General features: G+C 45.8%; 1 protein-coding gene across 8 annotated transcripts in view; it reads right to left on the reverse strand.

The window, feature by feature from the left end:
* The window catches only part of DCUN1D4 (defective in cullin neddylation 1 domain containing 4), an 85704-nt gene extending 68356 nt beyond the window's left edge, over positions 1-17348 (reverse strand). For 2 of the 8 annotated variants that reach the window (XM_086705082.1, XM_086705081.1), the window contains exon 1: positions 6989-7146. In XM_086705082.1, coding sequence (XP_086561208.1) covers positions 6989-7013 — 25 coding nt within the window. In that variant the 5' untranslated portion in view covers positions 7014-7146. Of the gene's footprint in view, positions 1-4982; positions 5668-5862; positions 5888-5985; positions 6005-6523; positions 6594-6674; positions 6696-6988; positions 7147-17018; positions 17080-17278 lie in introns of those variants that run through there. The other 6 variants (XM_086705083.1, XM_086705092.1, XM_086705085.1 and 3 more) reach the window with 6 other exon arrangements.
* Positions 17349-20199: the final 2851 nt, after the last annotated feature.

Consider the following 20199-nt stretch of genomic DNA (forward strand, 5'->3'; position numbering starts at 1 on the left):
GGCAAGACAGCACCCACAACCGACGTCATACATGCCTATGTGTCCTTTCTGTCCTTTGAGTAACCTGGGACCAGGAACCTAGGACTCTGAACAGAGTCCAGTCAGGGTGGAAAGGCACATCACTGCTCTTCTCCACAAGGGCCTCTGCCACGAACGGTCCGGTGACAGGTCTGGATGTTGATCTTCAGAATTCTTAGTTTCTCGAGCACCAGAAACCAACTAGCTAATATAACAGGATAACGACTGCTCTTTTAAAGGGCCACCGTATAATTCACAGCATGTCTAGGAAATCCAGAAAACCAAGTTACACAACCAAAACAATGCTTACGGGCACACGGCAGAGCACGCAGACACAGCCAGAACTGGCTGGCCCCTGGGACCAGGGCAGCTGCCCCCACTGCCCATCCCCTCCAAACGGCCTCAGGGCACTCCCCCCGGCTTCTTTCCGTCCCTTGCCTCCAGCTTCAGATTCCATTCATTCACATTCAAGTTCTGTGGTGGGTGTGTGTGAGCAAGTCTGCCTACAAAGGTAGGAGTTTCCCAACCAGAGAAAGAGCCAGGGCCCGGAAGACTGACAATGCCCATCACAGACACAAACGGATGGCACACCATCTCTGGGAATACTAGCGATATGGGCCAGCAAGTAGCAAAAGGTTTTCAAAAAAAAAAAAAATACAAGAAAAAAACCCCTCAAAGATGGAACTAAAAGGAATCATACCCAGAGGTAATGCTATTTGGGGAGGGTGGGGGTCTTTTTCATATCATTTAGTGTTTTAGTATATTAGTTGCAAAAACTACAAGCCTACCTTCCTAAACTGAAAATAACTCATTAAGAGTGTTTTCTAAATAAAAGAAAAATAATTCAAATCTGGAGTAGTAAATTCTTTGTTTGCTACAATAATGGACACAAGAGGGGAAAAACAAAACACTCAGGTCTGAAACAGTAATGCAATGATTGCCAAAATACATGATTCTATTTAAAATGCGTTTGGATATCTTTTTCTACTTAAAGCATATTTTTTAAATGTATATTCTGCTTAAAAGAATAATTCTCAAGAGATACTTCTCCTAACCTGAATCTCAGAGTAAGAAAAAAGAACAAGCTCTGAAAAGCTATTAATACGAATGCAAGATGACCAACTATAAAAAGATATCAGCACTAATGTCACATTCTCAGAAAATTCACCTTCAACTAACAAAGCTTATCATCTAAATGAAGAAAGCTTCCAGCAATCTCAATGTATAGTTAATATTACGAAATAAACCCTAAGGACCAGAATCTGGTCACAAAACAAAGAGAGGTAATGCCAGTCTTCTCAAGCCCTGCCTTAGCCTTCTCCACACAGACTTACACACCAGATCTGAAATGGAAACATGCGCTTTCACACAGACTCCTGGTCCCTTAGCACATCACCAGCATTTTACTTTCCCCTTGAGAACTTCTCCGTGCCTCAGGCATTCTTCAAAACTGATATCTGCATGTATTTAAAAAGAAATATTATCGGGGCCCCTGGGTGGCTCAGCTGGCTAAGCGACCAACTCTTGGTTTCGGCTCAGGTCCTGATCTAATGGGTGGTGGGATCAAGCCCCAGGTGGGGCTGTAGCTGGGCGTGGAGCCTGCTTAGGATTCTCCCTCTCCCTGTGCCCCTCCCCTGCTCGTGCTTGCATTCTCTAATATATTTATATTTATATAATTGAAATTGGTTTGCTTATGGCTGACTTTGTTAAAAAAGAGAATGAATAAGTGAAAGTTTGTATTCCCTAAAGACAATCTGAAGATAATGAAAGACTCAGAAGCATACTAAATAGGAAGGAGAATTAAAATTTTCTAGATAATTCACTATTTAAGAGTTGACCATTTAAGTGCAATTCAATACATACTTGAGGACCTAAACAAAGCATCATCTTTGATGACAAAGTGGATACTAAGTCAGATAGTCCCAGATCTTAAGGGGTAATAATCTAATTGGGGAAGGGACAAATAAGTAAACAAGCAGCTACTGTTATAGAAGTTAAAACTGAGAACAGAAGTAAACAGTACTTTGGAGATTCAACACAGAGAGAGAGGATGAGTCTGCTAGAGAGGGAACAGGAACCCGGTAAGGAAAAGCTCCCCAGAAGTAGCACTGAGGGCAGTGGACAAGGAAGCAGCAGTTCAGGGAGAAGAAAGTGAGCTTCAACTACAGAAGCTGGTTCAAACCCACGTTCTGAGGAGTCTGTATTTCATGCAGTAAACAGGAACCCTCGTTTTGTCTAGGGGAATCCTAAGGACAAAGATGATTGGACTAGCGATGAGGAAGGCAAAGGGAGAGGAGGCTGAGGCTAGCAAAAGGATTACTGCCCATTCACTACAACGTAAGGAAAGACGGATCAGCCCCAGGGTGACGGCAATAGGTCTGAGAGTTCAGTAGACATGGGGAAGGATGAGAAATATCTAAGCTGCCAGCTTGGGTCAGTAAATGAATTGCAGTTCATGAACCAGAGGAATAAAACTAATTAGTCTTGTTTTCCTCTTTGTTTTGACTGCTAGGATGCTCAGAGCCAAAATATGGCCTGTTTCTAACATACAGCAAGCATTCATATGCAGCCCGTAAATCTACAGTTTATTTTCCTTCTCTTGACAGGCTTTTATTGATACTTAGTAAGTCACCTTTGTTTTAAAATGAAGCAGAAAATAAACTGACAGATAAAAAAAAAAAAGACTGAGACCAAGCCAGAAACAGCTGGACAAAGTAGCTGGCTCAGGGATATAACCTGTAGGCTGCCGACCCAGAGCATTTTCCTCACTGTTCTCACACCTAGCACAGGCCACATCTCACAAAAGCAGCTGAAAAATGCCAGACTTTCACTTTCTCAACCTTCCTTACAAGTAGCAGTGCCATAGGATCAGTTCTATTCAGTGAAACTGAAAGGGGGTGGGGGGGGGGGTTGGGAGTCTCCAAGGTGACCTTCTAGAAGACTCCTCTCTGCTAAGAGGGAGTTGTAAGAAAATATATTCCTTTCTTCCCTGTCTTACACAGGCATGATGTCTGAGGCCCCAGCAACCACACTGCCAACAAGAGGCAATGAGCCCGAGGCTTTCCAGAAGTCAAAATATTAAGAAGAGAGGAAGAAAGCGATGCAAAGAACCTAGAGTCTTCAAAGGTATCATTCAGACACTGCACCAGAATCATCTATTCTCTACATTTCTTGCTACTGGGCAATAATAAGTTCTATTATTTATGCCATTTTCAGTTGTGTATTGTTACTTGCCAATAATGGATACAACAGAGGTCAAATCATGAGGTCGGTTTCTGACAGGTTGATTTTTTATTCTGCTGATTTAACAAGATCCTTATTCTTGAGATGACAAAATACCAAACAAGTATTATTAGCCAGGAAGAAAGCAATAAACTATAAGAGCTGCTGGGAGCAGCTAAAGATAAAAACAGAAAGGGATATAATGATAAATAACATCTGGAAAAATGTGATCAAGTACAGGCAGGGGCACTTCTTGGAGGAACAGAGGAAGGAAAGAGTAAATGTACAGAAGTTCTCTATGATGAAGAAAATAAGGGAGACTTTGCTGGCAGTGCTATAGACAAGATAACCTAAAAACCTTCCCAATATAAAACTGTGAAAAAATACTGGGCCAAGGGTAAGAAACATCTGTTTAAATGCATAGATAAGTTCACATGAAAATAAAGGACCTCCATTGGGGCGCGTGGGTGGCTCAGTCGGTTAAGCATCCCACTTTGGCTCAGGTCATGATCTCGAAGTTCACTTGTTCCAGCCCCACATTGGACTCTGTGCTGATGGCTGAGAGCCTGGAACCTGCTTCGATTCCCTGTCTCCCTCTCTCTCTGCCCCTCCCCCTCTCATACTCTGTGTCTCTTTCTGTCAAAAATAAATAAAACATTTTAAAAAATTAAAAGAAAAGAAAGGACCTCCCCAAAGGCCAAAAATTAAAGAGGAACCTAAAATCCACAGCATAAAATATAAGCTGATCAGGTTTAGAAACCGAGGGTTTGAGGGGCTAGAGAAGAGGGGGACTGTGTGTGTGTAAAGGGCAACTGCCCTTTGGGATATAATAGAGATAAAAAGGGAAAAATTACTAAGCTAATACTTCTTTTAAAACACCACCTTGAAGACAATTATATCTCTTGTTTTCATCTTCATACACTTTACCCTTTATATGAGAACAAATTCCAATATTAAGTGCATATTTTAAAAAACATGTCCACATTACATAGTAACACATCACAAAAGGCTTCCTGAATATTTCGTCACAAGATTAAGCAAAACGTAAGATAAACAGAAATCTTTTCCTGAAAAAATTACACATTGCCCAATTTTTCAGCCATCACTTAACCATTAATCACTTAATCAAGTATGCAAGTTCAGTATGTTTGTAACCATACTAAAAGGTTTCCAAATTTTAGGACTTTTTGGTAAAATTTTATCATTAGGATCATTATAATATTCTTCTAGTGACTATGCTACCAATAGTTTCACAATACCTTATATATCACATAAAATCAGTCTGTCATCTCTGAGCTAATCTTATGGCCCTCTACGTTACAGATTCTGTGATGTACAGATTCAGTATTTAAATGGGAATGGCAATCCGCAAAAGATGTGGCATTGAGGGCACCTAAAGACTGAGAGGGTGGTCTCTAATATTAAAGAGGCAAAGAGAAAGAATGACAGTAGCAGTTAAAAGCAAACCAAAAAAAAAAAAAAACACAAAAAAACAATATGAAAACTTAAGGCCCTCCACCAAGTTTACCTTCTTCTAGCTTCCTTTGCTCCCCTATTCCCTTGAAAACTGAAAACATCACATATTCCCTTTGTTCGTCTTCATGCTGGCTTTATGAATGGGCACATTTCCACCCTAAATTCCATTAAGCCTCCTCCATCACTCAAGACCATCTTTTTTCAAAAAGTCCTATCTCTGGGCAGTCCAAACAGCCCAAGAAATACAACCACATAATCTATACTACCTTCACAAGGGTTACGCTGGTCTCCACTGCATTCCGAGATTTATGTAAAATTAAGCCTTTTAAACTAGTGTTTACATACACTGGATGCCACAATAAACACAGCGTCCTAAACTCTGCTTTAAGATCGTGCTGAATTTTGAATGTTTTTCCAAACCTATGGGCTAGATGATAAAAGACTAAGCATTACCCTACAAATTACAAATAAGGCCACCAAATGCCGGAGGAAGTAATCAACTAGTGAATCAAGAACCCAAGTGCAAAAGGACTGTGTCCGGCTTGGTTTTCCCCCTCCCGCTGACACAGAGAGGTCTAGTGAATCGCTCCAGCCCCAGGGTACAAGAGAAGATTCCCAAGAGCTCGCTCGGGTCCGCCGGGGAAAAAGCACGAGTTAGCAGAGCCGGGAAGCTCCGAAAGGCGCGAAGCATTCTGGGACTCGTTTCCACAGTTACCCACGTGCACCCAACCCAACCGCGGCCCCGCGCGGCGCGGACTACAAGTCCCAGAATTCCGCGCGACCGCCTTTCCCCTTCACACCCGGCCACTAGAGCCAGACCCTAAAGGAAACCCCTAACGCGTCCTCCCCGCAAGCTAGGCAGAGGTCGCGCTCCGCAGGCGCTACGTGGAGCCTGTGGTCCAGCCCCCCCGTGCAGGGAAGCGGGTCTCTAGGTACCAGCGTCCACACCTGACGACCAGAAATTAGACAACTGCGTCACAGACTGCCAAACCCACGGACTGCCTGGGACCCCAACACCTCCCCTGCGCAAAACCCCCCACCTGGTCTCCAGGGCCCGACCCCTCCCGCTCCCGCCGCGGAAAACCCGCAGCCCGCGCCCGTGCCCCGCCTCCCAGTCCCGCAGCCGGAGCCCGCGCCAGCGCTGACCTCGCTTCCCGCCGCTCTGGGGGAACCGCGGCCAGCGCCAACCTCAGGGCACCTCCCCGCCCCCTCCACCTCAGCCCCGCCCCCTCCTCTCCCGGCACCCCGAAGCTCAGGGCTCCCCCTTACATGGACCCTATCTTGATCCGGGGGAGGGAACACCTCCCTGAAAACTGAGTTTGCCACCTTTCCCCTGAGCCCCGCGCGGACCGAATGTGGACTTGACAGTCCTCCCCCTGCCCCCGGCCCCTCCCAACCCCCCTTTCCTCCCAACTAGCTTTACACCCCCACCGCACCTCCCCTACCCCTGCCCCCATCCTGTCACCTCAAACCCTCCCCTCCTTCCTCGCCTCTAACTCCCAATTACCCTCTCTTCCCAACACCTGCTCAATCCTATTACCCCAACGTCTGCCCCCCTCTTAACCACTCCCAATTACCCTACCACCCTCCCTATGCCTCTCCAGCCCGCCGGACTCCCCAACTATCCCATCACACCCCAATCCTTCCCACCACCTCGCTCTCCCGTTACATCAGCCCTCATCTCCGCGCCCGCCCTCCAGCCCCGCTCGGCCGCTGCCCCCATTCCCCCACCGCATTGTTCCCCCCCCACCCCCGCCATCCAGCCTTCTTCCCATTGTCCCCGCCCCCGCGCTCCCCTAGCACTCACCCGCCTTTCTCACGGAGCCGCCCGCACCACTCAGCCCCTAGGAAATCCTCACCCCTGCGCCCCGCTCGCTCGCTCCCTCCCTCTCTCCCCGCGCCGGTGCCACCCCCGGCCCTGCCCGCTAGCGCCCGCCGCCGCCTCCACCTCCATTCACCCCAGGCACTCCGGTCCCAGCCCTTCATCGCACGTCCCGCCCCCCCTGCCCCCAACACTGAAAAGGAGCCAGTCCCCACCCCCCTCACCTCCGCCCTCCCCCATCAGGCCGGCCCCTTCCCCCCCACGCCCGCCCCCGCCCCGCGCCGCCCGCAGCGTCACCGCCCGCCCCGGCCCCGGGAGGGGAAGGGGTGGCTCCCGGGCAGGGACTCCCGGCGCGTTTCGGGACAGGAGGCGCGGGGCGGGGACTGCGGGAGCGGAGTGGAGAGTGCTAGCAACCGCCCGGCCCCGGCCAGCTCGCTCTCTGTTACTCACTGACAGCGGCGGCATCCGAGTGCATTTTCGGGCAGCTCACACCCCACTCGCCGCCCAAGCTCCCGCGCTCGCCTCGCGGTCCCCCCACCGGCTCGCCGCACCTCGGCTCGGAGCTGAGGACCAGCCGCCAGCACTCCCGGCCTGCCCACCTCGCCTCCAACCATTGGCTGAACCTCGGTCGAAGGGCCGCCCCTCCGCGTCTCTCATTTGACAAAAGGAGTAAGGAGGGCGCCGGTCTGGGGCTGGCAAAGAGGCCCCGCCCCTTGAGGTCCAATGCGATTGGTCCCGGCGTCTCGGCCCCGTAACGCCCCTGGCGGAGGCCACGCTCTGGAGCAGCAGGTTGGGCCTGGCTGCTGTCACTCATCCCCGGGGGTCCGAAAGCGCGTGTAGGGGCGAGGCTGGCGAATTGGTCCACCTTGACCCTGAAGCCCCGCCCCGTCACGGGCGGGATTGGTGGAGCTGCAGACCAACCGAGAAAGAAGGGTCGGCTTCTGAAACAAAGCACGCGTGGTGTTGCGTGAAGAGCGGTAAAGGGAAAGCACAGTTGGGGGCATCTTGTGTCCCGCTACAAGGAGTAGGGGAGTTGGCCCCAAACTTGCGTCACCCACTTGTCTCGCACGCCTCGGAGCGGTCCTCAACAGAAGCCCAGTCCGCTCCGAACTTGGACTGGGACTTCTCTTGTTAGCTGTTTCCTACTGCTGGAAACTGAATAAAGAATCATCGCGTTCTCGTTTCCAGCAAACCCTCTAAGGAACAAACTCCTACTTCTTGTACAACAATCCATCCTCTTCCCGGTTTTGAATTGCACTTCTTTTCCAGAATCAACACACTTCTCCCTTGCTCACAAATGGGCTGTTCTAAAGGCTTCGAATGCTAACAGGCATTGTCCGTCGTCCTACACACATCTGAATACGCCCCCCCCCCCCCCCACAGCACGCAGGAAATCAGGGCCACGCTCTCAGCTTCAGGCTCAGTCTGGCATGTTGGCAAGTCCAGAGGATAGCTTCTGAGTCCTCGAAGGACAACTGGCTGAATTGAGAGACTGTCATTCATTGACGCTGAGAGGGCCTCATTTGGCTGTTAGTTGGCAGAGGAAGGTGTTAATTTAAGTGAATTCCTAGGATCACTGAGTTTCCTAAGACAAGAACTGACACCATTCTTAAGAGTTCCAACCATTTTTTTCAATGCTTTTCAACCAAGTCGTCACACTTAACCATAATGTAGCAGAATAATATTTTGAGATACTTAGGAAGGATAGCCCTCTCCTACCCCAATCACGGGCACATCCACCGCTTACCTGTATCCCAAGGCTCTGCCCCAGCCTACAGCCAGGGCATTACACACACACACACACACACACACACACACACACACACACACACACCCGCCGCCTCCAAGAATATTACAAACAACTGGTAACAAAACATTAGCCGTTTAAGTTTTAGATTTCTATAGCCAAGGCTTTTGAGTTTCAGAGTTCTGAAATTTAGGTTTCAAATCAGTGGATAAATGTTACACCAAAAACAAGATATTTTGAAAGAACAGGATCAAACCAGTTCATCTGTCCACACCACTCCTGTTGTAGTATACTCTATCCCTATAAATCCCTAATGTCTCCCGAGTAAATTACAGCCTTATAATTTTGTACCTATCATTAACACGTTTATAAATCACTTCACCCTAATTGTAGAATCTCAGAATTGACCTGAATTTATCCACTTCAGTTTTCTTCTCAAGAATCTCCTCCATATTGGTGACTTTTAACCTAATAGGTCTGTCAGCTGGGCCTCACAGAGATGGGTAAGTACCTCCGGACTCTGAAATAGGCCATTCCTTGTTGGGCAGATCTAATTCTAAGAAAAGTCCCTTCTTACTCTGAACTAAGAGCTGTGCTTGCAATCCTTATCACATTTATGTGTTCAACCGACTCTGTATCTAGAAAATAGTAAATTATATATAGGTTACACAAATTCATAATATTTTGTATATATATTTGTATGTTTTTTAGTGATCATGGTAATTTAAGGGCTGAGACACAGTTATTTTGCAAAGAAAGGAGGTTGCTTCTTGACACCACCAAATTAAAATAAACCCACAACTAATTTGTTCTAGGGAGCCATTTACCGTATTGATTTTTTTGCACCAAACTTTATAATGTATATAATGGCTAAGCTACATGAGGGATCTGCCCACTGCTTTGCCCCTAGCACCCAGCACTTCACTGGCTCAGGGTGTCCACAAAAATATATAGGATGTTCAGCCTTTGTTACTTCTCAGCATCACTTTCAGTCAGGCCTGTATGGTTATTTTCAAATGAAAAACAGGCTTAGTAATTAGTACACATCTTTCTGGTAGGTCAGCTACAGCCTGAAGATTGAGGGGCTAAGTTCATTCTTAGTTTGCTAAGACTTACTGCCCCACATGTTGAATGAATAGTAAAACAGGTATAACTAAATGATTACATAATATTCTGTAAATATCACCCCATCATTTTAATAATCCACAAGACTAGAAACCTTTGAGGGCAGGAAACTTGTTATATATATCTTATGTCCCCAGCATCTAGTACAGTGCTTTCAAATAGTAGGCACCAGTTAGTCGTTCCTTAAAGTGAACGGAATGTTGACTGTAATGTGAAATTTTAGATCTAGGAGAAGCCTTGGGAAAACCCAACTTCCTCATTTTAAGAATATGAGACTTGAGGTCCCAGGAAGTTAAATGTCTAATCTAAATCACTCAGCTAGTTAATAGCAAAGCAGTAACTAAACTCAGGTTTCTCACCTCCTAGACCAGGTCTTTCCCCCCCTTACCACACTGTCCCATACCATACCTTCAAACTCCAAGGATGGGTAAGCTACTCTTCCTTCCCATTTGAACGTTATTATAAAAACCTGATACAAGTTCTATACTTCATAGCTGGAATACTGCCTTCTTTTTTATGAAACACAATAAGAATTTTTTTCAATATGTAATATAACATGTAACGTTTTTCTCTCTGGTGCCATTTCCAAATTACTTGATCCTTATGGGGATGCTTACAGAGATAATAATGTTACACTTCTGTGCATTTATATTCAAATCCTTGGAGGAAAAATTAATAAGTATCTTGGGAGTGTGATGGTAGAGTAAAACTTTTCTCCAAATTCTACACATCCCACAATAGCAGGCTTTTCTGCATGTGTCGGGGATGGGGATACAGAGTGGAGAATGGCATAGTCCTACGACTGAAATAAAGCTGGGCCTGCTTAGATAAGTAGATAAATGTGCCCCTGGTAAAATTTGAAGAGAATGGAAAAGAACACATGTCCAGGAGGAATCAATTCAGCCTCAGACTGCAATGCGAGAGTGTGTAGAACTCCACTCTTATCAAAAGTCAGGCTACCTGGGTTTACATGGAAACGAAAACAAAACAAAGTAATATATCTGTAGAGGTCAGGATAATTCATTTCTCGAGACTCATAACCAACTGACAGTTTGCTAATCCAAATGATGACAACTTTTTTTTTAGTTGCTTCCCATGTGATTGTGCTTTGCTTGTTAAAGTATTCCACCTAACCTTGCAACACTCCAGTAGAGTACTAATATTATCCCTAATTTGCAGATAAGTTAACGGAGGCTTAGACAGCTTCAGTAACTTGCCATCTAGCTAATAAGGAATAGTGTCCCTAAGTGGTGAAACTCCCTGCGTTATAATGTTCCCCCTCTTTTTAATCAGGTTAATATATGCCCTGCATACCTAAGAGACTTATGTATAAGGATACAATGATATGGATATGAATGTGCTTTTAAAAGATAGTGAAACCTGGCCTTATTCTCAAGTTGAATATCTAGACTCAGGTTTTCTTTGTAGATATATATTATGAAAAATAGGAGTCAGAAAGATTAGTTCCAGGTTACTCTATCCTTCTTACCTGTTTTATCCTTTGGCCTGATTTCAATAGCAACTATCAACTTCATGGTATTTTTTTAATGAGATTATTTATCTAGAGTATCTAATGAGGCTCTGCTGAATGTAATAAATTCACTACTCTGATATACCAGTGGGAAGGGACAGCCTCTTCGGCCTACTGGAGTTAACCTTTTAACCATTGAGGCCTGTGTTATTGGGAAACAGTTTCGGCTCTTAAGCTTTTAATTTCATAGGAATGTCACTGTAACTTATGCTTCTTTTCACTTATATACATTGAACAGTTTTGCAATAGCCACTTGCAGATGCTACTAGGGTAATAAAAGTGTAGGTTTCATTTTTCAATACCTGTATATAGTCATGTCCCAATTATTAGGCTAATGGAAAAGGCTTAGAAGTAGACATTTTCCTCCATTGTCACCAACAGGGACAGTCTCTCCTCAAAACTGATGATGATTGGGGCGGCTGAGTGGTTCAGTTGGTTAAGCGTCCGACTTCGGCTCAGGTCATGATCTCACGGTTCGTGAGTTTGAGCCCGTGTTGGGCTCCGTGCTGACAGCTCAGAGCCTGGAGCCTGGAGCCTGCCTTGGATTCTGTGCCTCCCTCTGTCTCTGCCCCTCCCCCACTCACACTGTGCCTCTCTCTGTCTCTCAAAAATGAATAAACGTGGGGAAAAATTAAAAAAAAAAACTGGTGATGATTGACAAGCTGAAAAGACGGCATCATTTGCCATATATCTTGTTTAACACACTTTTTCTTTCATCAGCTTCCTTTTCCCCTGCCCCTATTATGCTAGAGGTTAGAACACTGACAGTGAAACACAAGCAAGTGACCTCTATAATCATCACAGGTTACTTCGTAGAATTGATAACCTGTCATGTGGGTTTATAATGCACATTAACGGGACTTCCATATTTTTCATCAGCCTCTATTGGGTCAGTAATGTAACTCCCAAAGTGAAAAAAAGAGACCTTAAGAGATGGAACTTTTTAGAACCAACTCTGCACTGGGCATTTTTGGACATGGCAGAACTTTTGACATTTTTTTCTGAAGCAAGACATAGGCTTAACCCAGATGGCCTGGATTAAAAACCCATCGGCTCCACCACTTGAGAAGACAAATTATTTTGGGGCGCCTGGGTGGCTCAGTCAGTTAAGTGTCCGACTTCAGCTCAGGTCATGAGCTCATGGTTTGTGGGTTCGAGCCCCATGTCAGGCTCTGTGCTGACAGCTCAGAGCCTGGAGCCTGCTTCGGAATCCGTGTTTCCCTCTCTACCGCTCCCTGCCTGGTGCTCTCTCTCTGTCAGAAATAAATAAGCATTTAAAAAAAAAATTTTTTTTAAAGAAGACAAGTTATTTCACCTCTCTCTGTGTCTTAGTTTCCTCATCTGCAAAAGAGTGAAAATAACATGAACTACCTCATAGTTATGTTGTGAGAAGTAAGCATATGAATAAGTACAAGGAAAGCATATGAAAGTACCTGGCTCAATACCTGTTAGTTGCGGTACTCATCATACTCTTGAATAAACCCTTCCCCTTCACATCCACCTTGTCATCCCAGATCCTTCTTTTCCTCTAAGCTGGTCTCTAACTCCACAGTCACTATGTTTCATTAAGTTGGCTTCCTTTCTCCTTTCTAGAGTTTACAGTGAACACTGAGTTGGGATACAAAAGCCTTCTTCACCGAGACATGCCACCAATGTGAAATTAACCTAGTTTGAAACTGACATGGGAGACTTTACACAATAAAGAAGAAAATGGGGACCCCATATCAATGCTGCGTCATTCAAACTCTTTGAAAACTAGCTTAATGAAAATTGATTGATACTGAAAGTTCAGATGTACGTAGGAAATTTCTAAACAATTAAACAAATTGTAGCAAATTACAGGGGATTCTACATAAATAGAAGCATATATTGTGTTCCCATAGTGAATAATTTCTCTTCCTTGTCCTTTGAAGTAATATTACCCTTCTCTGAGTGCCACAGTTACTGGCATAAAAGACTTTGAATCTGCTATACCAGAGGCAAAATGTCTTTAAATATTACCCTTGAGCCAGCCTGGAATAAGATGCAGACCCTACCACTTTAACCCTTGAACAGGAATTAAACTTGTCTGGGCCTCAGTTCCTCCGTCTATAAAAATGGGAGTAATATCTTCCAGAGATAAATATGATAAAATATGTGCAAACATTTATAAAAGTAGGAAAGGGAAGCAGAAATAAATGCATGAGCACCAATTATGTGATGCATCCACATTTTTCTTTGTGAACCTCATGCAGTCTTGTGAGGTACAGTTGGTTGGCTAATTTTTATGCTTGGGGCTATTTCAAGCAAAAATGAGTCTGTGTTTTTAAGTTATCTAGAAAATCCTGGTTTCCTTCTTTATGGAGCTGCCATTTTAGGGATCTCTCAGAAAAGCTAAGAATTTTCCAATTCTGATGAGATTTGACATCAGTATTTCAATTTCTTTTTTTTTTTTTTTTTTTTGCCTCTCCTGGATATAGAGAAAAAATTTCATTTATTATTATTTTTTTTAATGTTTATTTATTTTTGAGACAGAGAGAGACAGAGCATGAACGGGGGAGGGGCAGAGAGAGAGGAAGACACAGAATCGGAAACAGGCTCCAGGCTCTGAGCCAGCAGCCCAGAGCCCGACGCGGGACTCGAACTCACCGACCGCGAGATCGCGACCTGAGCTGAAGTCGAACGTTCAACCGACTGCGCCACCCAGGCGCCCCAAAATTTCATTTATTTTTAAAACTATTTCCAACTTCCACGATTTCTTGACACATGACTACATGACTATTAGGGTAGCATTAATAAGCTTTTTTTTTTTTTTTTTTTTTTGCTAATCTTTTTCTCCAGCCCAACTATACAATGCTTCAACTGGCACTTTTTTTTTTTTTTTTAATTTTACCCAGGGCCTTTTATTTTACAGAAATCACACCTGCCTAGGGACTTAACAGAGTATTTGAACAAAAATGTATTCATTACCACATGTTCTTTTCTGAATTGGGTATTTTCACCTTATTCGCACAGAGCTAATCAAGTCCTAATGATGTTGCCTTAAATTAGATCTCAGAAGGTATAATTTTCCAGTGGAATCTAAACAATGCATGACGTTTATAGTGACTTTCATGAATATAGCATTGCTTTAGTTACTCCAGCTAGCAGGGTTTGGGCAGAAAGAATAACCATTTTACTTGTACAATGGCTTCTGTGCTGTCAGGCTCTTCGTTTCTCCTCGCCTTTTCTAGCCTGCTTCCATGAATACAATGTCTTTTTAACATCCCTCTCAGGGCAGTACAGGAGGCCCCATCCATCTCCAGACGTCGGTGGCTGCCGAGCATCTCATTATGGCAAAGTGGAGCATTCTGGGAGAGTGGATGGAGCCGGCAGGCAGCAGTAGGAAGTGGGGGAGGGAAGAGGAAGACAGGAGCTGAGGAAAATATATGCTCACTTCCTTGGTGATAACATGTTATGGAAGTAAGAACTTCCTGTTCTAGAAAGGAAGAGGACGTAGGGTGTCAAAACACCTGTGACTAAGCAGATTCCAGCTCCTATAACCCGGTTACATCTTCCTCAGCTACTGCAAGTCTCCTGACACTCATCCCCGAACCCCCCAAGAAGAACCCCCCAACAACAGAAGCCATGTTGTGGGAAGAAAGCAATGAATCCAAGTATTTAAGAAAAATATCGGTGGTTCCAAAATAGAAAAAGAATCTGGAGGCCTGCATGTACACACACACACACACACACACACACACACACACACACAGAGGCACACATACACACACGTACAAATCGCTAATTTACCCAATTGAAAAATATTTTCTTCCAACTAACCTGAATGCTTATTACACTTCACTTTGTTACACTGCCTTCGTCCAAATAGGTTAAAGCAAATGCCCCCAACATTTTGGGAGTCACAGACCCCTTTAGGAAGCATTGAAAATGATGACTCTGTCAAAGGCCTGAAACCCACCTATGCCCACCCCATCACCCCCCTAAATTAAGAATTCCTAGATTAGACATTCATTTGAGTTTATATTTCCTTTTTAAAACCCAGCCACTTTAGGGATTAGTCAGTGGCTATGAGTAATTTGTTGATGAGAGAGGAGTTCCACACTACCCTCCCGAGTCTGGCTGACCTCTGGGCCTGCACTCAAGTAGGGGGACCTGAACAGTTTCAGGCTGTGGAGTCGTGGGAGAGAAGGGAAGGCTTGGCTCGGGACAGGGGGCAGCATTTTCAACACAGTATGGAGATATTGGACTATTGGACAAAGAGCAAGAGGAGGTGCCCAAGATTTCTGTTTCTAAATTTTGCTCCCCTCCAGTTCCAAACGGGGTTGCAGTCAAAACTGCTTTTTCTGCAGCCACCCACACTCGGACTCGGGGTCCTCCCCAGCGCACAGGGGACCTTTTGCCTTCCCTCTCGTCTAATTGTTTCACCCTCTCATCCATTCCCTGACCCCAGGCCCTGATCAGCCCCACTGCGCCCCGGGCCTCCCAGCTGCCCTGCCCCACCCCCACAGTCTGGTCAATTTACTGGGGAAGTCTGACCTTGAACCCCTGCCACTGCTCCGTTTCATTCTGCATCCCTCCACCTCCCAATCACGTATTCTGGCTTCAAAGCTCTAACACCACCACCATAGTCTGTTCTAAACCTCCATTCAAATTTATAACTATAGCTTTGGGACACATTTCAGATTCGCAGATGATAGACCGGCGGATATAAATACTGTATTGGCAAACACTTAAGCACCACTCACTTGGCACCAGGCACTGTTCTAGTGTTCCTGTCAACCCATGTAATCCTCTCGACAATCCCAAGAAGTACAAACTTTCGTTAGACTCATTTTACAGGTGAGGCGACTAAGGCACAGATAGGTGAAGGAACTTCCCCAAAGTCATACAGCTAGTAAATGGCTGAACTGGGAGAAATTAAACCTGAGCAGACTGGCTCCAGATCCGTATTTTCAATCACTTTGCTATATTGCTTCTTTGCATAGCATTGTACAGATGGCTGTGTGCCCACCCTCTCCACCCCTCCCCCAACACACAGCCCAAAGTCCTCTGTTGCGGAGGCTGTACCTATTTTTCCAGCAACAGTAGGCAGTCACACCTAGCATAGCTCTAGGGGGCTGGGGCAAATGTCCTGTGTTCTCACTGCCCATCATCAGTGGCAACATGAAACATGGTTTTCCCAGTTCCAGGGTATGGAAATTTATTCTCTTCCTTGTTTTTGGTTTTTTTAAATTTTTTCTAATATTTATTTATTTTTGAGAGCGATAGAGAGAGCGAGCCTGGGAAGGGCAGAGAGAGAAACGGGGACGCAGAATCCAAATCAGGCTCCAGGCTCTGAGCTGTCAGCACAGAGCCTGATGCGGGGCTCGAACTCATGGGCTATGAGATCACGACCTGAGCCGAAGTCAGACGCTTAACTGACTGAGGCACCCAGGTGTCCTTATTCTCTTCCTTGTTAGACCTATTTGGGGACCTGGTAACAGGACTACATGTTGGGGTCTGTAAGAGTAGGGCCAAAAGTAGCAGAATATCGTTACGGGCAATTCGACTTTAAAGGGTTGCCAGTGCGCGTGGGTCAAAACTGTGCCTCTTGCCCCTGCCTCCCTCTTGACCTTGCTGAGCCTTCTCTCCCTTTTCCGGCTCCCCTTCCAGCAGTCCAGGGCCCCGTTGTGGTGCCTGGTGGCCGGCCCTCCAGGACAGAGGGCGCCCATTTTCAGGATGAGGTCTGCCCTTAGTGAGTAAGGAGAAACCTCTTTGTTCCCTGATAGGAGCAGGATTGAAGAAGCCAGACTTGAGTTTAAACAACATCCTGGAGGGCAGACACAGAGGGGTTGCCTGAAGAAGTGGAAGGAGAATAGGCCGGTCCTGAGAGGTTATTGCACTCTGCAGTCGCAGGAAGGGGGTTAGTGCCCATTCCTCCCGCTGGTTTTTGCATCAGGCAATGGAGACACTTCTCTCTTCCCTGTCTCTGAGTCACTCTGCCACTATTGGAGCCCAAGACACAAGGGCACCGTGTAGACCCCAGGGCGACCAGCCTGCTTCACACACCCTAGAGGCGCTTGTATTGGGGACCTATTTTGATGATTAAAACTTACCTGTCCAATGTCTCATTCCCTCAGCTCCTTGTGCATGACTGGCTTGCTGTTCTCGGATAAGCTAGTTCAGGGGAAACATAGATGTGTTAAGATAGTACCCCTTGCAAAGATATTTACATTCGAAAAAAAAAAAAAAAGACTCCCGACAAACACCAATAACATACTTCCCACAGCCAGCCTCCCACCCCAGGTCTGCCCACGTCTGTCTCTCCTTTACAGCTCCTCCCACTCCCAGCCTTTCCCACTCAGCACAGGCTCACCTCCATTAAGCCTTCCTTGACTGAGGCTGCCCACAGTCATGTCTTTTTCCACTTAGTACCTTCAGCACTAGAATGGAACTTGGCAGGAGTGAACGGAACCAGAACAAAAGGGAACAGAACGTTGGGCGGGACAATCTCAGAGATGAGCTGGGCACAGTCCCTCATCTCACAGGTGAGGAAGCACAGACGCAGAAGTGACTGGTCAGACACTGCCCAAGGCAGGCCAATGGCTGGGTGGGGACACTTGGACGCTTTCCTGCCTGGCCTGCCCCTCTTTTGCTTCTTTTGGGGAACTACTCACCCCACCATTCATCAAACAGAGTTATGATAGCCAATCAGCATGCCTCCCACTCCCAGTGAGCACATGATCTCTTGCTAGCTCATTCATTTATTTATGAAATGACCAATATCTGGCCTTCCATGTGCTGGACACTGCTGGGCTCTAGAAATTACACGTTGAGCAAAAACAGACCCAATTGCTGCCCTCATGGAGCTTATGAGATTTCAAAGGAGGCATACCTTAAATAATCATGCAAGCAATGTAAAAAAAATTTTTTTTTAGAGAGAGAGAGAGCACGTGCAGTACAGGGAGAGAGAGAATCTTAAGCAGGCTCCATTCTCAGTGTGGAGGCTGATACGGGATTCCATCTCACAGCCCTGAGATCACAACCTGAGCCAAAATCAAGAGTCGGATGCTTGGCCAACTAAGCCACCCAGGCCTTCCTAAAATTGCTATTTTAACAAGTAATAAGGAGAAAAGGTACACAGTTGTTTTTTTTTTTTTTTAAGTTTATTCATTTAGAGAGAGGGAATGGGAGAGGGACAGAGAGAGAGGGAGGGAGAGAGAATCCCAAGCAGAAGTCAAGTGCTGACAGCATAGAGCCTGATGCAGGGCTGCAACCCATGAACTGTGAGCTGAAATCAAGGATCCGAAGCTTAACCGACTGAGCCACCCAGGTGCCCCTCAAGAGCTTACAATAGGGGAACTGGCTCAGCTACTCTGCACAGGTATACAGTTTGTGCACTGCACAATGGAGCACAACCATGGGGGCAGGGGGCTGGAATACCACTTAAACAGCCTGCTCACCAACCCATGGGGCTTGGTGTGAAGCTGTGTTTGCTCAGAGGAAAGGGTACTTTGTTCTTGACACACTGGGCACTGTCCACCCAAAAGGGTCATCATTTTCTAGTTTGTCCCAGAGGCTCAAAGAGACCAGCCAGGACTCTGGGTGTGATTCAGTAAGAGAAATGAGTGGAAAGAGGGCAGGTTGCCCCGAGGAGGCAACTGGAGACACATGAATGATGGGTAGCAAATAAACTAAGTGGAAAGGAAGAGCTTTCCAGACACAGGGAACAGCCCTTACAGTGACTTTGTCATGACGGCTTTCTAGTTCCTAGTTCCGGTCACTTCTGAGGCTTGGCTGATGCCTCGCCTTTCCAGGGCCTTGCTCTCACAACATCACATTTTCTATTTACAGTTCAAATTTAGTTTCTGTCACGTGCAACTGGAGAGTCCCAGCTCATAGAGCAAAGCTGGTCCAGCTCTCCCTCCTCCCAAGACTGTTGGGCCTCCTCCCTCGGCCACGCCCCCATCCCTCCATGTCAGAAACCTCTACTCTCTAAGACTGCCTCATCTTCAGAGCAGGAACTCTGTCTTTGATGATCTAGTATTGCCTCCAGCATGTAATGGAAACTCAGTATAACATCAAGACTTGAGTCACTCTTACTGGCGGTCATTCTGTCCACTGGGACTGGATGAAGTGAGTATTAGAGTACAGAGTAGCTTTTCTGCGTGTCTCTCGTTGCCACCAGTTTGCCTGTGATTTCTACTGGGCCTGAGTGTATGCAGACTCCAACTTATGCTTATGTTAATAGATGGCTCTGGTTTGTCTAGAATTTGGCTGTGGAGGGCTGGTGGGATTGATTTCATAAGCAAGAGTCAGCAGCTTTTATTCTGTCTCTGCATGCTGAGTGCTAGTGGGCTGCCTTTCAGGTGAAGCATTTTCTAGATCTGACATAGCTGGATGTTAAATATGCCTAACGCCCTGTTTAGGGGTGTCAGGCAACTTGAAATCCTCTGTCGTTTTGTCAGCCAATAACAGTCCACTTTCCCATTGGTCTTTGTATTATTCCCAAATTAAGGACAGTCTTTCTTTTGGGTATATCCTTCCCCTTTAATTCCAGGGCCTGAAGAATTTCAGCTGCATGCAATATCTCATGCCACTGTGGCTATTAGCTTTGTTAAAGGAGCTGGTATTTGAGGTTTTGTGAGACTCGAGTCCCCTTTTAATAAGCCAAGCTCTATTGGCTTGAGATGCAGGCTGTCCTATGGAGGCTGCTGAATAAGCCAACATTTGGAAATAAGATTCATAGAATTAGGTTCATTTTCTTCCCTGTATCTCAAGATCCGAGAGACTCTGCCATTCTTTTCTCAATTCATCAGACACGAAGGGAAACACAAAGATGATGCATCCGTCAGATCCTTTCCATCCTTCCTTCACCACAACTCCCACGCCAACAAGGCTATTGAAGCCAGGTAGAAGGGTTATGAAAACATAACGCACCCAGACTTCGGAAAGGCAGCCAAGGCTTGAACATTGGCTCTTCGGCTCAACATGGGACACATTATTTGAACTCTCTGTGCAATATTCCTTTATTTTCGAAATGAGCATGACAGAACTGTTGTGAGGACTCAAACAGATGAGACGTGTGGTAGACAGAGTAATGGCACCCCAAACGTGTCCACACCCTCATCCGGGAAACCTGTGAATATGTTACTTAACATGGCAAAAGAGACTTTGTACGTATAATTAAGAATTCTGAGATGGGGAGATTATCCTGGATTCTCCCAGTGGGCCCTCTGTAATCACAAGGATCCTTACAAGTGAAAGAGAGAGGCAGGAGGGTCAGAGTCAGAGAAG

Source organism: Puma concolor, chromosome B1, assembly GCF_028749965.1.
Source record: "Puma concolor isolate L17-30 chromosome B1, mPumCon1.1.hap2, whole genome shotgun sequence".
In the NCBI taxonomy this organism is placed as follows: Eukaryota; Metazoa; Chordata; class Mammalia; order Carnivora; family Felidae; genus Puma; species Puma concolor.